The sequence below is a fragment of the Magnolia sinica genome, chromosome 14, assembly GCF_029962835.1.
Source record: "Magnolia sinica isolate HGM2019 chromosome 14, MsV1, whole genome shotgun sequence".
NCBI lineage: Eukaryota > Viridiplantae > Streptophyta > Magnoliopsida > Magnoliales > Magnoliaceae > Magnolia > Magnolia sinica.
Window position 1 is genome coordinate 7,854,713 of NC_080586.1, and position 16,707 is coordinate 7,871,419.

The 16,707-nt window shown below is 40.7% G+C and overlaps 2 protein-coding genes across 3 annotated transcripts in view; both read left to right on the forward strand.

Annotated features, from left to right (window-relative positions):
• The window catches only part of LOC131225699 (uncharacterized), a 55,195-nt gene extending 45,531 nt beyond the window's left edge, over nt 1-9,664 (forward strand). For both annotated transcript variants that reach the window (XM_058221275.1, XM_058221276.1), the window contains 5 exons: nt 83-465; nt 543-2,456; nt 3,074-3,640; nt 3,909-3,967; nt 9,133-9,664. In XM_058221275.1, the coding sequence (XP_058077258.1) occupies nt 83-465; nt 543-2,456; nt 3,074-3,640; nt 3,909-3,967; nt 9,133-9,328 (3,119 nt within the window). In that variant the 3' untranslated portion in view covers nt 9,329-9,664. The remainder of the gene's footprint in view (nt 1-82; nt 466-542; nt 2,457-3,073; nt 3,641-3,908; nt 3,968-9,132) is intronic.
• Nucleotides 9,665-13,557: 3,893 nt separating this feature from the next.
• Nucleotides 13,558-15,934, forward strand: LOC131225443 (ribosomal RNA small subunit methyltransferase). The gene is made up of 2 exons (XM_058220976.1): nt 13,558-13,977; nt 15,010-15,934. Exons 1-2 carry the CDS (start codon nt 13,648-13,650, stop codon nt 15,775-15,777), a joined length of 1,098 nt encoding a protein of 365 aa, XP_058076959.1. The 5' UTR covers nt 13,558-13,647; the 3' UTR covers nt 15,778-15,934.
• Nucleotides 15,935-16,707: the final 773 nt, after the last annotated feature.

Genomic DNA, 16,707 nt, shown 5'->3' on the forward strand with positions numbered 1-16,707 from the left:
ATACATGTACTCGTTTCTACTAATATTCTCTTTAACTTGCCCCGTCTCATGATATAATATTGGTGTAATTGGGCAATGTCAGGCATGCTGCCATACCCTGAGCCTTATCAGAACATGTACCAACAACGGCGATTGGGTGCTCTAGGTATTGAGTGGCGTCCTCCTTCTGTAAAACTTGCTGTTGGGCCCCAAGATTATCAATTGCTGCCATTTGTGGACTTGGACCGATGGATTGAACCGTTACCAGAGTTTGTAGATGCCATGGACTGGGAACAAGAAAATGAAGTTCAAAGTGATGATAATGACTCTGAGTATAATGCTACTGAGGAGGATTCTAGTGAAGGAGAACAGGAATGCTTGAGTGGCAGTTCTGGCGATCCGGAATGCAGTGCAGAAGACAGTGAGGCCGACCATAGTAATACAGAAGGCCTTCGCAGATCTAAAAGAAGAAAACACAAGGCTGACGTAAGTTAAAATCTGTTCATCTCATTCAAAATTCTTGTTTGCTATTACTTGAGATTGATGCTTTTGTCCTTTGCCAGGTCGAGTTCACAACTTCTTCTGGTAGGCGTGTTAAGAGGAGAAACTTGGATGAGCATGATGGCACACTATCAAAGAGTACCAGAACAAAGAAATCAAGAAATGGTAGGGTGGCTTCGAGGAGAAGAAAATCTTCTACATCGAAGTCATCGCGACCTCAGAGACTTGCTGCGCGCAATGCTCTTAATTTGTTTTCTCGAATCAATGGTGCATCTACTGATGGAGAAGAAGACGAAGATGGCTCGGAAAGTGATTCATCAGAGAGTGAATCAATGCAACCTGATTCAAACAACCAGAGCGATGAATCTGATATGTCAACCCAGAAGGTGCAGCGAAAACACCCAAGGGAGAAAGAAGTTTCCTTACATGAGCGTGAAACTGCGGCCAACCCTTCTGAACTCCCTGAACCTCATGGCAAGGCTGGAAACAGGAGGAGATTGGTTTTGAAATTTGCAGTTCGTGATTCAAAGAAACATGCTCCAGAAAGCCCAACATCCGAATGCCAAGAGCAGGGCGATGAATCTCCTTCAGAGACTGCTGACCTGAATCGAGCTTGTTCAAGCTCTCAAGAGCAAAACATGGTTGAGGCTGTGTTGTCTGCAAGTTGCACGAATAGCAAAATTAGATGGGGGGAAGTAAAGGCGCGGACATCAAAGCGTCTGCGAGTAGGAGAGGCTCCAGCAACAGATACATGGGCTTCGATCAATGTCAATCTCGTTGACGGTCACAATGCAACTGAAGATAACATCAATGGACATCGGAAATCAGAAGATGAGCATGGAAATTCACCCCCTCCTGAAAGCCATACTCACGGAGATGAGCTAGACAGAAAGGATCAGAGGAATGAGCAACAGTTTAGAGCTAGGACATCAAGTGGGTTGGACAATGTGAAAGATGAAGAACTTGCTCCTGAATATGCACATTTGTCTTTACTAACCGAAGAGTGCTCCCAAAATGGGAATCGTCCAAAAAGAGGGGCATCCCCCATCATTTGCAATGGCAACGAATCTGAAACAAAATGGCATGTAGACAAGGGATACACAGATCATACTGGTACCCATGAATGCAGGGGTTATGGTGAACCCATAGGAAGAACTGGTGTGGTAACCGATAATAAGAAGAAATCTGTTGTTTGCTGTGAGAATGGTACTGACCACAGTCAAGAAGTTGAAGAAAGCACTCTGCCCATCGCTAGAAAGTTAAGGATTAGACCGAAAGGAATCATGAAGGGATCCCAAAGTCCATCTTTCAAGATTGGATGTGATCCAGAAGAGGATGAGGGTACCAGTGGGCCCAGTACGGATCATGAAGATTGGAATAATGAGTCAGATAAGTCAGAGTCTCAGGTTGATAAATCTGTTGCACAAGTTTCGAAGAGGCTGCCTTCATGTTCAAACAATAAGATGTATGATACTGTTTATAAAAGATCAAAGTCAGGCAGGGCTAGAACGTATTTGGAAGGTGATGTATGTGGCATGGAAGCAAGCACTTCAAATGGCAACAACCATAACGCAGATCTGAGAACAAACTTTCTGGAAATAATGACCAACGGTGTCCGCAAAACAAGATCCATGGGCACAAAGTCAACAGTGTGTGAGAAAAATCCTGCAATTGGTAATGTCAGGCTGAGGGAAGGTTATGGTTCTGCGGAGACGTCAAAACGTGCGGAGAAGTTCACCTTAAACGGACATGAGCAACTAATGTGTGAAGAATGGAAGTCGAGTTCGAGAGTAACTGTTGGATTAAGGTCTGCCAGAAACAGGAGAGAAAATTATCATGATACTGAATTGAGTCCTCTGGATAGGAGAAGGACACACCATTCGTTAAGGAAACCATCATGGTTGATGTTAACAGAACATGAGGAGAGCTATCGCTATATCCCACAGCTAGGTGATGAAGTTGCATACATAAGACAGGTAATGAAATTTTGTTAATTACTTTTTATTTCGGTTCATTACGAGTTGTTTCATTGAGTTCCATGGAGTGCGCATCAAAACATCACTATTGTACATGTGGCACATGTTTATGGTGATCAGCACCTTTGATTTTTTTGGGCCACCTTGAGGATGGGCCATTGCCCAAAAGCAAGGGGAACAGAGGCCTAAAATACAGATGATCAACTGAAAAGAATGAGCAAGGATCCACATTCAATGGGCGAAGCTCACAAAGGTTGGAGCATTAGAGTTGCCTATCACTACAATTTTAGGACTGGCAAATCCATGTGGTGGCTAGCCAGATCAACGGTCCCATCACAATACATGTTTTCCATGTGTATGGGATGACATTTCATAGAACTTCTATGAGGCTTGCATCATCATCATCATCATCTAAGTCTTGTTAATTATCCCAACTAATCAGGGGCGGCTACATGAATCCCATTTTGCCATTCAACTCTATCAAGGACCATAGCTTCTACAAACTTGCATCAGAACATTATTTCTTTGTTAATTTATCATTGCAGATCATTTACTAATTGGCATCATGTTTAAAATCATTAAAGGTCACTTATATGTGGGCTCAAACGTTTTTTCAGGGCCATCAAGAGTATATAGAATGGAGACATTCACATGAAATAGGTCCTTGGAGGTCAACTAAAGGAGACCTAAGAGTTGTAGAATTCTGCAAAGTTGAAGGACTTGACTATTCAACGCTTCCGGGATCTGGGGAGAGCTGCTGTAAACTCACCCTTGAGTTTATAGATCCCTCTTCCAACATTTTTGGTAAGACCTTCAAATTGACGCTGCCTGAGCTGATAGATTTTTCAGACTTCCTCGTTGAAAGAACAAGATACGATGCTGCCATCAAGAGAAATTGGACGCATAGAGATAAATGTCAGGTCTGGTGGAGGAATGCCAACGAGGAAGGGGGGAGTTGGTGGGACGGTCGGATACTGGCGGTAAAGCCTAAATCTCCCGAGTTCCTCGACAGCCCATGGGAAAGATGTGTTATTCAGTATAGAAGCGATAGCTCGGAGCACCATCGTCATAGTCCGTGGGAACTGCATGATCCGGATAGTCGATGGGAGCACCCCCATATTGATGAAAATAGCAGACAGAAGCTGCTCTCTCTTTTCAACAAGATAGAGCAGAATAGGAATCAGGTTAACCTTCTCTTTGTGGAACTCGAATTTACGTGATCTCTATTTACATCCCAGTTTATGCTGCATACAACCCTTTTCCTACTTGGTGCTCTAGATTAGTAATTTTTTTGGTATTGGAAAGTATTTTTGTTGCACCAAAGTAGAAAGATGAGAGTTCTATGCTGCAGCAAAACATTGAATGTAGATATCATTTTGCTAAAATCTTAATTGCCCTTGTTATGAAGACGGTCTTGGAGTTTGTGATTGATACTTTTTTGACACATTGCAGGCCTACTATGGGATTCAAAAATTGAAGCACGCCGGCCACAAGTCTGATTTTCTAAACAGGTATCCTAATCTTATGACATGATGCTCGACCAAACCCATGAACAGCAATTTTGGTTCATCCCGGGTTTTAAAAAAAGAACTGCACGTGTGGGCCTACCTTCCGAAACCCATATCATTCATCTGGCCAGCCCCATTACAGATGGGCAACACCCCAAACTCACCTCTGTTGGATGGTAGGGCTGTCAATAGGTACCTGGACCAGTGGTTATCCGATAGACCTGACCAATTTTTATGGGTCTGGGTCCAACATTTAGAAGAGCCGGGTTCAGATCCGCCACATTTTGGACCTGTAAAAGGGGTTCTAGTTGGGTCAATTCTAATAGTAACATTATGAAGTAAATATATATCAATTATTCTAGCAACGGTATGATGTTAGGCCACATGCATGTAAGAGTGCCCGTTTACATGATGCATGTGTTAAAGTGGCTCATGTGCTTGTGATCTGATCCATCCATTCACATACTTGTGGATCTGATCCATCCATTCATGCACTTGTGATCTAATCCATCCAGTCAGGTGGGCTCGACCAAGTAAATGGCCCCTGACATGTACCCAACCTGCATCTAACTCGATACCAAGGTCAAAAGACCCGATGAGGTACACGTACGGGTGTTTGAACCTGAACGGATCTAGGTTTGGGGACCTCAAAAATGAGACCCAAACCCCGGCAAGATCCGTACCTAATCAGCCAGGGTCTAGGAACTCTAGGAGCTTTACCCTGAACCCAACCTGTTGACAGCCCTATTGGATGGTCTGGCCAATTGGCAACCTGTGAATGGACCATTTAGTAGAAACTAGGACGTCCACAATCAATGATTCAATGAGAATCACATGGCCAGGATTTTCTAATGTGAGAGATTTTTGGGGCATGACTCATCTAGGATGGTCCACTAGATAAATGCCTTGATAACATACATGTGTGACCGAACTGGAAATCAACCTATGTTATAGTCTATTACATTGCCCCTGTGGGAATGTTGTGCTCTTATTGCCAGTCCCAAGCCTAGACAGAGGGATGCATTAAATTTGACAGCCGGTGTTAAACTTATGCCATAGCTCCAAAAAAAAAGGGAAAAAAGAAAAAAAAGAACTTTCATCGTGAATCCAAACAATATGACATTCCAAACTCACGCTAGAGCATTCCTTGTAGGCGACACGCTGCATTGAAACCCAAGTGCAGTGAGAAATGGGCAGGGGTTGGCGATGTTCTTGCGAAGCAACGTGTTGCAACAACACCTGGTTGCTGCGAGAAGTAGGCAAAGGTTCCCGCACCATTGTGGACATGCGCAGGTTAAGAAGTTAGTCCAGGTGAATAGGATTCATCTTGCCACATGGAATATAGGAACATTGACTGATTAGAGTATAGAGTTAATAGATACGACAAAACGAGGGAGAGTTAACATAGCTTGCATTCAGGAGACTAAGTGGAAAGGGACTAAAACTAGAGAAATTGATTGATATAAACTCTGGTATATATGAAAGGATTATAATAGAAATTGGGTGGTGCTAGTGGTAGATATTTAAAGAAAATTTTTTGTAGATGTCAGGAGAGCAAGTAATATGATTTTATTACTAACTTGTGTTAGGAGAGAAGATAATCAATGTTATTAGTGCATATATGCTGCAAGTAGAGTTAGATGATAGAATCAGGAGAATTTTGGGAGGATATGAATGGACTAATGCAAGAAATTCCGAATGGAGAGACGCCGTTTGTAGGAGGAGACTTAAATAGTCATATAGGAATGGAAAGCAAAGGATATGAGAGACTACATAGAGGATATGGTTTTAGGAGAATAAATAAGATAGGGATGCCATCTTTGGTTTCACTATGGCATACAATCTAGCTCTAGCAAACATATGCTTTAAAAAGAGAGATGAACATTAAATAACTTTCAAAAGTAGATCATATACATGCCAAATAACCTTTTTAAAAAAAATTATATACAAGCCAAGTAGATTTGCTTCTATGTAGGAAAACACATCGATTGATATGTAAGGATTGCAAGGTTATGCCAAGAGTCTTACTGTACAATATATGTTAATAGTTACAGATTGTTAAGAGATGGAAAAAATTAAGTGAAATTCATAGGCGTCCAAAAACTAGATGGGGGAATTTAAATGGAGAGAACGATGTTATTCATAAATAAATTGATGGAAGAAGGAGAGTGGAATGTCAAGGAAGAAGTAAATGCTTTCTTGAATGAGATGATTGAGTGCATTAGGAGAGTAGCAAAAGATGTTTTAGGAGTATTTAGAGGGGAAATCCGATCATATAAGGAAGCTTGGTGGTGGAATGGCGATGTGCAAAAAGCTATTTACGAGAAAACATTCTTGTTTCAGAGCCTGGCAAGGGACTAAAACGATGAAAATTATTAACAATATAGAAATGCTAAAGAGATCGCTAGGAAAGTAGTGAGGCTAAACGCAAGGAGAGTGGAATGTCGAGGAAGAAGTAAATGTTTTATGGAATGAGATGATTGAGTGCATTAGGAGAGTGCCAAAAGATGCTTTAGGAGTATTTAGAGGGGAAATCCGATCATATAAGGAAGCTTGGTGGTGGAATGACGATGTGCAGAAAGCTATTTACGAGAAACGCTCTTGTTTCAGAGCTTGGCAAGGGACTAAAACGATGAAAATTATTAACAATATAGAAATGCTAAAGAGATTGCTGAGAAGTAGGGAGGCTAAACGTAAGGCTTGTGATGATTTTTACAATAGATAGGGGACATGAGAAGGTGAGAATGATCGTCTTTACAATAGTATATGCAAGATGCAGAGTCGATTGACCATCTATTTATCCACTGCGCATTTGCTAGAGGGGTATGGGTTAATTTCTTTGAAGCGTCCGGAATCTCATGGGTGATGTCAAGTTCTATCGAAGGCCTTCTTCTAGCGTGGCATGGGGGCAGGGTTAAGAAAAAGGGGAGGGCGCTTTGGAGGTTCACCCGTTTGGCGGCATTCTAACCTTCACAATTGTATTTTGCCTTATAGTTTCCTCTTTGGCTTGTTTCTAATATTTAAAAAAAAATACCACCTTTTAGTGTGTGTGTGTGAGAGAGAGAGATGTCTTCAAACTTGCCAAGAATAAGATAAGAAGAGTAGGGACCTATATCACGTTGGATGCATTAAGAGAGATGACCACAAGGTACTAATAAAGGACAATGAGATCAATGAAAGATGAAGGTATTTTCAGAACCTGTTTAAATGATAATAACTCTGAAATCATGGGGATAGAAAGAACTATAAACTCAAATGACATTGGAGGCCATAGATACTTTTGTACGATTGGGATACCTGAAGTAACAAAAAAAAAAAAAAAAAGAAGCTTTGGGAAAGATGAAAACAGAAATGGCCCTCAGATGAGATGGTATACCAATAGAGGTTTTGGAGTGTACGCGAGAGAGAGAGAGAGAGAGAGAGAGAGAGAGAGAGAGAGAGAGAGATGTTGGGTTATTTTGATTGACAAAGTTGTTTAATAAGATTGTAAGATCGATGAAAATCCCAAGCGAATGTAGGAAAAATACTGTGTTACCTATTTATGAGAAAAAAGAGATATAAGAGCTGCACTAACTATCATCGATTAAACTTATGAGCCATTCTATGAAACTTTGTGAGAGAGTGACTGGGCAAAGATTGAGGCACGAGATAAATTTATTAAAAAAATCAATTTGGTTTCATGCCAGGGATGTCTACCACTAAAACTATTTTCCTTCGACAATTGATGGAGAAACGTAGGGAGAGGAGGATCTCCACATGGTCTTTATCATCTTTTAGAGAAAGCTAATGTAGAGAGTTAATTTGGTGGGTGTTAGGAAAGGAGTTTCACGAGGATATATTGACACAACACGGACACTTCAAACTGTAGGCTTGTACTAGGGGTTAGCATTGAGCCCACACGTTTCCACTTGGTTATGGACAAGTTTTATTTATTTATTATTATTATTATATTTGACAACATAGGGTGTCCCACCCCCATTGGTTATGTACAAGTTAATGAGACATTTGTAGGAAGAGATCCCATGGCATGTATTGTTTGCAGATGACATAGTTTTGATTAATAAAACGAGGGAGGGCATAAACACAAAGCTAGATTTATGTAGTGGTGCTTTAGAATAGAAAAGATTTAAAATTAATATAAGACTAAACAGATTATATGCAGTGCAATTTAGTAACAATAAGAGAGAACGAAGAATCAATTAAGATTTCTGACCAAGAGTTTCCCAAAATAACCACTTTCGATACCTTGGGTCAATAATTCATTAGTCGAGAGATTGAGAAGGATAAAGGATTTAAAATTAATAGGACTAAAACAGAGTATATGCAGTGCAATTTAGTAACAATAGAAGTGAAAACGAAGAATCAGTTAAGATTGCTGACAAAGAAGTTTCACGAAATGACCACTTTCAGTACCTTGGGTCAATAATTCATGAGTGGAGAGATTGAGAAGGATGTTGCCCATAGAATTCTAGCTAGATGGAAGAAATGGAAACATGCCTCTAGAGTTTTATGTGATCATCGTGTACCACTCAAATTGAAAGGGGAAATTTATAGGATAGCTTTATGGGACAATGTTGGGTCGTTAAGGAACAACATTCATAGGATGTGTGGCTGAAATGAGGATGTTGAGATGGATAAGTGGCGAGACGAGGAATGATAGAATTAGAAATGAATGCATTTGAGAGAACTTAGGAGTAGCTCCAAAAGGTAATAAGATGAAGGAATGCAGACTTACATGGTTTGGTCATGCGCAATGGAGACCAAGAACTGCACTGGTTAGGAGTGAGTTGGTATAAATAGGCTCTAAAGGTAGAAGGGAAAGACCCAAAAGGACGTGGATGGAGGTAATAGGAAAAAACTTGAGGACCAGGTATGGCCCCTGATTGAGAATGGGGGAACAAGATTCATATAGCCGACCCCAATTTGTTGGGATGAGGGTTGGATGATGATGATGACGACGACGATGATGATCTCATTGCATTTCTGGCACTTCAAACTCTCTAAAGATGCAACCTTCATTTCTTAAATCAAGTTCCCACCTCTGTAAAAACCCAAATAGGATTCTTTCCTAAAAGAATTTCATTGCTGATAAAAGAAAATAAAGATGAAGATTATTTTTTAAATAGGAGGAGAATCTGAACATAAGCTCTTTGGCCAAACTCCTGCAGGTTTCCTGTTCCACTCTCTCTTGAAGTCATCAAACGGAGATTAGAGAACAACTACTACCGTAGCTTGGAGTCCTTCAAGCACGACGTCATGGTGATGCTATCGAACGTGCAATCCTACTTTGGGAAGAATGCTGAGCTCGGCATAAAGATTCGGCGTTTGTCGGATTGGGTCACTCGGACTCTATCTTCACTGTAGAAGACGACCCCCAACCCCCCATGAAAGGAAAAAGAAAAAAGAAAAAAAAAAAAAAAAACAGTTTTGTAGAAGAATCAGTCTCTCTCTGACAAGGTTTGAGCCTGCTGGGGTATATTGTAGATATCCCTTTATTTTCTTACATTATACCATATACCTCCTCTTGCCCGATTTTTGGAAATTGGTTTTGTTTCCTTTGGGAGATTGTTTTTGCAGGCCCTCTCAAAGGAGGGGATTTCAGGAGCTGGTTGTGGAAAAATCACCCTGCCAGAATTCATTCATGTATAGAACCCATTTCCATCAATAAGAAAAAGAAAAAGAAAATCAAATTTCATTTCATATTTTTTACTTGTGGAAGTTATGGTAGTTGAAGAAGGAAAGTGCATTGCCTTCTTTTCATTTATATAGAATGGCCGTTTTCTCTGTTTTAGTGTAGCCGTGTTTGGATGCACTATTGGATTGAACTCAATAATCAGTTCCCACTTCTTGTAAAGAACCAAATTCAATTGCAGTTCTTTGTAGAGAAATGCTCACACACAACTAGCTGTACCTCCAACTAGTTCGCGTGTGGGGCCCTCCATCGTGTTTGTGTGACATCCTGTCCGTCCAGCAAGGTTGTCCCACTTGAAAATGGGATCCGCAAAAACCAGTTGATCCAAATTACGATTTGGGTACTCTCAATTTGGACCCCACAAGGAATGCAATTGCAATCTGAGGGCTATTACTCTGCTACCAATGCTAAAGAAGGAAAATTCAGGGGAGCATCCTAACACAATGTTATTATACACACAAATGGGGCACACATATATGGCCATCCAGACCGTCCAAATTGTCGGGCACATTATGGATGGTGCATAGCTCAAAAATCACAGTGATTGAGCAAACCTAATTGAAGTGGAGTTGGCTAAACACCTGTTTCATGCAGTGCGTAGAACACCAAAGCTCTGTTGGCCCATCTTGTTGTAGATGTAAAATCAACTCTGTTCATCAGGTGAGAAGATATGCTCACCTAACATACAAAAGATCAGCCTGATAGAAAACTTAGTTGGGCCACATGAATGATAATAATGTAAAATGGCTCCTAAAACCTCTGATCTGGCCCAGGTGAGTTTTGTGTCTAGCTGATTTTTTCATCTCTCTCTATTCTTACTGACTTACACCTGATTAATGGGTTTTATGAAGGATATCCACCCCACTCACAAACCTATGGTTGGCAGCCCATCCCAATCGTTCCCTATTGTGTGGCCCATCTGACTTGTGGATCTGGCTGACTTTTAGCCCAGGGGCCTAGAATCTGAGTATAGCTTTTGATGGATGGAGTGGATTACACACATACAGCATGTTGGGGCCCACAGACTTGGTTTTTATGAGCCACATGAAATAGGTGGCTGGATTATTTTTCTGGTCCATCCTGACCATCCTTTGTGGCAATTAAATGGATGGTAAAAGGTAAAATTGTGATTGGTCCAGATTCAACTACAAATTATATGGGATAAGGTATAGATGGTGATGATCTTAGTCATGCTTCATCCACAGTTGGGTCAGGATTTGGACAGGCTGGGTTGCTATACAACCGTACCATGCATATGGTGGATGAATCACCACCGTTCATGGAATGGTAGTGAAGTATCACAGGAGTCTCGCCCCCTATATGCAGGAAAACTTTGATTACTCTGGTGGGTGTGATTGTTGATACTCGGGCACTAAGAAATTGTCGATGTGGCATATAGGTAATTAAAAACAGACCTTCTAAATTGTGGGTCCCTATTTAGATGGCTCTTGAACCTAACAATGCAGGTGATTATTGGTGAACCTTTATTTGATGATTGGAATGAAAAATAGTGCTACAGGCCATGTGGACGTGGATGGTTTTATGGCCGTCTGATCAAAATGGTCATTCTCATTGTGGACGTTATAACTTTTAAGGTATGTGGCACGCCTGAGTCCTTGCTCACGGATCAGTGGTAGACTCACAAGAGTTTCAACACCAAGGTCATGGGTTTGATGGTGCCACCATTATCATGGGGCCCACCTTTATGTATGTATTTTATATTCATTTTTCCATTTCATTTTAGGGCATGAATCAAAAAATGAATCAAATCCAATTCTTAAGTGGACCATACCATAGGAAACAGTGGTTATTGCCCATTAATGAGCCCCACCCACAAGTTTTGTATCAAGCTGATATTTATTTTTCATTGTTCACCCGCCCCCCTTTGTTGTAGTATTGTCCACCACAGATTTGGATCTTCTTCAATTTTGAGCTATGTCCTTCCATGATTTGAAAATATGGATATTCAACAAAGATATAAAATAATACGTTGAGGTTAGCCCTATGGTAGATATATAGTACATATATCAATGTGAGCCACATGAATCGAATTCAAAATGATAATTTTATGAAAAAGTATAATAATTAGAAATTACAGTTATTATCTTGTGGACGCCCTTATTTTGATTTACAATTTCCATATTGGAATAGCGATGATAAAATTAAAATGCCATAATACTTTAATATCAAATCATAGAAAAAATACACGTAATAAGGAGTTTTCATTATAGTAAAGATTGTATGATACACCTTGGCGCGTGTGTCATCCAATCCATTCATCTGAATAAAGTCACCAGGATTAAGGGTAGACCCAAAAATCAAGGTATTCCAAAAATCTTATGTACCACACCATATGAATTTAGTTAATTTTAAGACATGATTTTAAACCGTTCTGTTGGTGTAGCCTACTTGAATTATCAACTTCGTTTTAGGATCCGGCATGAAAACGAGGCGGAGAACCTGATGGACGGGGTAGATCTGATGCACGTTCCTACCACATGCCCTCACGCTGACTAACGCAGTCTCTAATCCAAAACCGACCCTCCTATTTATTTACGGAAACGGATTGGCTACTCCCCCTGCCACCAGCCTGGTTGCTGATGGTCGGTGCTCTGTGGGCCCCACCATGATTTATATGTTTCATCCATTTCTTTAATCCATTTATAAAGATCATTTTAGATATTTGTAATAAAAACTAGAGGGTTATACATCTCAGGTTGACCACACCACAGGAAAACAATAGTGATTGGATATCCACCATTAAAATCCTCCTAAGGCCCACTGTACTGTTTATCTGACATCCAATCTGTTGATTAGGTCATAAAGGCCCAGATGAATGGAAAAAACAAAGATCCGATTGATCCAAAACTTTTATGGCCCCCAAAAAATTTTTAATGGTCGACGCTCATTCAACACTGTTTCCTGTAATGTGTTCCACTTGAGATTGTGATATAACTCATTTTTTGTCTCATATAATAAAACGATATGGAAAAATATATGGACGGAATGGATGAAACACTTACATCATGGTGGGCCCCACAGAGCAGGGGGAGTAGCCAATCCGTTCTCTTTATTTACTGGACAGTTATTTGATACTCTGACAGAGTAGGGCGCTTGATACGCAGGCACTCACAAATTGAACATATGAATATATTAACTCAAAATAAACCGTATAAACAATGGGAACTACTGTCTCTAAATTACATCCCAAAAAATAAGTTTGATTGGACCATAATAACTTATGATTCGTGGACACTTAGTTTATGGAAATAGTACCATTAGATGTTTTTCATCTAAAACCGTCCAATAACTATCCTCCAATCTGATAGTCAGATAATCAAATAACCTTAATTTTTGATCCATGATAGATCTAAACTAGGAAACTTAATTTTGACAGATTATTTTAATCTAACACATGCCACGTGTGCAATGTCTAAGTGATCGAGTATCAACCATCACACCCTGACAGTATTAAATTCCTGACTGTGAGGCCCAACAACTCATTTTATGGTGTGATCACAAAATGAAGGAGATCCAAATCTTAGGTGGACCACATCACAGGAAACAGTGGTGATTCAATATCCACCGTTAAAAACTTATTGGGGGCCACCAGAATGTTTATTTGCCATCCAAGCTGTTGATAAGGTCACAAAGATCTGGATGAAGGGACAACACAAATATCAGCATGATTTGTGGCCCACCAAAAATGTTTTTAATGGTCAATCACCACCGTTTTCTGTGGTACGGTCCACTAGAGATTTTGATCTGCTTCATTTTTTGTGTCATGCCCTAAGGTGAGCGTTCAAAACGGATGGACGGCATGGATGTAAGGTAAATACATCAAGGTGGGCCCCACAGTCTGGGATCCACCGAAGCCGCGCCCCTATTTCAAAACCCTAAAACCTCTCTGTCTGACACTCTCTACACATGCGATTTTTTAGTCCTATTTCAAAACCCTAAACACCTCTCTCAATCTCTCTCTCTTTGAGCCATGGCGGGTGGGAAGATCCAAAAGCCGAGAAAATCCCACCCTCCATCATCAGCAGGATCTGCGGCTGGGAATCACTACCAAGGTGGGGTCCCTTTCCACAAATCCAAGGGCCAACACATCTTGAAGAATCCGATGCTCGTTGATACCATCGTCCAGAAATCCGGCATCAAGACCACCGACGTCGTGCTCGAGATCGGGCCTGGTACTGGAAATCTCACCAAGAAGCTTCTAGAAGCTGCCAAGACTGTCATCGCCATCGAATTGGATCCTCGCATGGTTCTTGAACTTCAGCGTCGATTCCAAGGAACCCCTTTCTCCAACAAACTCAAGGTAATTTATTTTTTTTTTAAAATGGATTCATGGAAGAAAATAGAAGAATTTGATATTTTTACACTCCAACGGTGTTTGATTTTCATACACACATTTTAAATTATGAGAATTGGAACATATTTACGTAATTTAACCAATCAGCCCTCGTCTCTGACTAGTCTGGTCGAACGAATTCAACTGATTGGATACGCTAAATTTGATTGTGGGTTCGGAGATGATTCTGTTCAGTTCGTTAATACAGTCCATCTACTTTTTTTGCAAGGAAAGAGAAGAAGAGATGGACAATTGGACATCTAGCTCTTCATTTAGACTGTATTTCACTTTTGTTTTGGAGGAATATGACATGAAGAGAACCCAAAGTAATTACATTTTTTAGGAAAATTTGATACTCTGGCAGATCATGATGCCCAAAGGAATATACACAAGCACTAAGGAATTGCATGCGTTGCATTTTTGTAACTTAAATTAAACAGTTCAAATCATGGATCCCATCTCAGATGGCTCATAAGCTGAATATTATCCTGACTAAATTTCCTAACTGGTGTATTGGTGGACATTTACTAGACAATCGAAACAAAAGTAGTCGATAGTCAGAATTCAACAAACAGGTGCTCGTTAGTCAGAGGCGAGGGTTGTGTTAATCAATTAGACTTTTGGATGATGACAGATCGATATTGGGTCCTGCAGTTTGGACGCTTTCAATTTGAGTTGATGCATGGGATGTGTATAATTTTGGCTCCCAAACAGTATCAATGTCTTGCTTCGTGTGAACCCATTGATCAGAAGAATCATCAAGAAGGAAAAAAAAAAAAAAATCATTTATCAGATAAATAAACGATTAAATCTGGAATGAAGTGCCCCTGTGTAACACAGGATATATGATCCTTGATTGGATGTTTGCAATGTTGGCTGATTTTCAGTGTATACTTGTGTGTGCGCTGTTCGTGTGTAGTCTTTGTTTGTATTGAGAAATCTATTGTGTGTCGATGAACTTATTGAAGTTGAAATTTTCATGTTGTTGGGAGTTTACAGGTTATCCAAGGAGATGTGCTCAAATGCGACCTTCCCTATTTTGATATCTGCGTGGCCAACATTCCTTACCAAATCTCTTCTCCTCTAACCTTCAAGTTGCTGTCGCACCGTCCAGTCTTCAGGTGTGCGGTCATCATGTTCCAAAGAGAATTTGCCATGAGACTCGTCGCGAAGCCCGGCGACAACCTCTATTGTCGCTTATCAGTGAACACCCAACTCCTAGCCCGTGTTTTCCATCTCCTCAAAGTGGGAAGAAACAATTTCCGGCCCCCACCAAAGGTAGACTCCTCTGTTGTCCGAATCGAGCCGAGGAGGCCACTCCCTCCCGTGAGCTTCAAGGAATGGGACGGGTTGATCCGTCTCTGCTTCAATCGAAAGAACAAAACTCTAGGCTCCATCTTCAGGCAGAAAACTGTCCTTTCCTTACTTGAAAAGAACTACAAGACTCTGCAAGCTCTACAGCTCTCACAAAAGGGGTCATCAGAGGATTCGGAGATGACTGAAGAAGTGGCTGTTTTGGGGGATACCAGTGGGGACCCGAGTATGGAGATCGATGGTGGGAGAGAGGATGAGGAGATGGAGGTAGAGGATGGTGATGGTGGGGAAGGCGGAGAGGGTTCTGCTGATTTCAAAGAGAAGGTATTGGCAGTGTTGAGGCAGGGAGATTTCGAGGAGAAGAGGTCTTCAAAGCTCACACAAGTGGATTTCTTGTATCTGCTATCTTTGTTTAACAAGGCCGGTATACACTTCTCTTCATGTTCTAGCTAATGGAGTTCTCAAATATCTTATTCTTCTCAGAAGAATTACAATTTTGTTTTTGTTGTTTGGCTTTCAACATTGGAATCGGTTGTCAGTGATCCAAAAATTTAGTGTGTAGAACTGTTTTGAATCCATTTAAGGTGAGCAGAAGGTTCTTATTATTTCATTAAGGAATTTTATAAAAAGACTACCTACTTAATCTAGAATATACGTTCAGGTTACTTTTTCAAAAAGGATTTGATTGAGCTACCTCATTAATCTAAGCAATTATCATTAGAGTACCTTCTGTTAGATTTATTAACGTGTTTAGGTCAGCTGATGTGAGCAAAGGGTCCAGCGGCTCTGGTGGGCCCCACCACGATGTTTATGTGAAATCCACCTGAGCCATCATGTCAGTCAACCCATGTTGGGCTCAAGGCCCAAAGATCAGCCACTTCCATGATTCGGGTGGACCACATGATTGGAGACAGTCTACTGGGCAGCACTTCACCCTCTTAAAACTGTTTCCCGTGGTGTGGCCCAGTTGAATCATGGATGGGCTTATTTTTGGGCCCTAATCCTAAATTTTCGTGTGGCATCTAATGGTTGGAGTGGTTTTCATATAATGATCACAGTGGGCCCTGTAAAAATTAAGCGTGGACATCTGTCCCAACTGTTTCTGTTGGTGTGGCCCACTTAAATCACAGCTCAACCTGATTTTTTGGCCTGGGCCTAATGTTAGATTTCTCATCTCCTAGTCAATGTTGATCTCACATGCACATCATAGTAGGCCCGTCAAAATTCAAAGGTTGGCATTCCACAAAATTCCCTTTTTTTAATATATCAGCAGAAATCTCCCTTCTTTTTTGGAACGGTTAGGAGAAAGACACCCACCCTTGATTTTGACGGGGCCCACCGCGATGTGTACTTAAAACCCACTCCAACTGTTAGATATGTAAT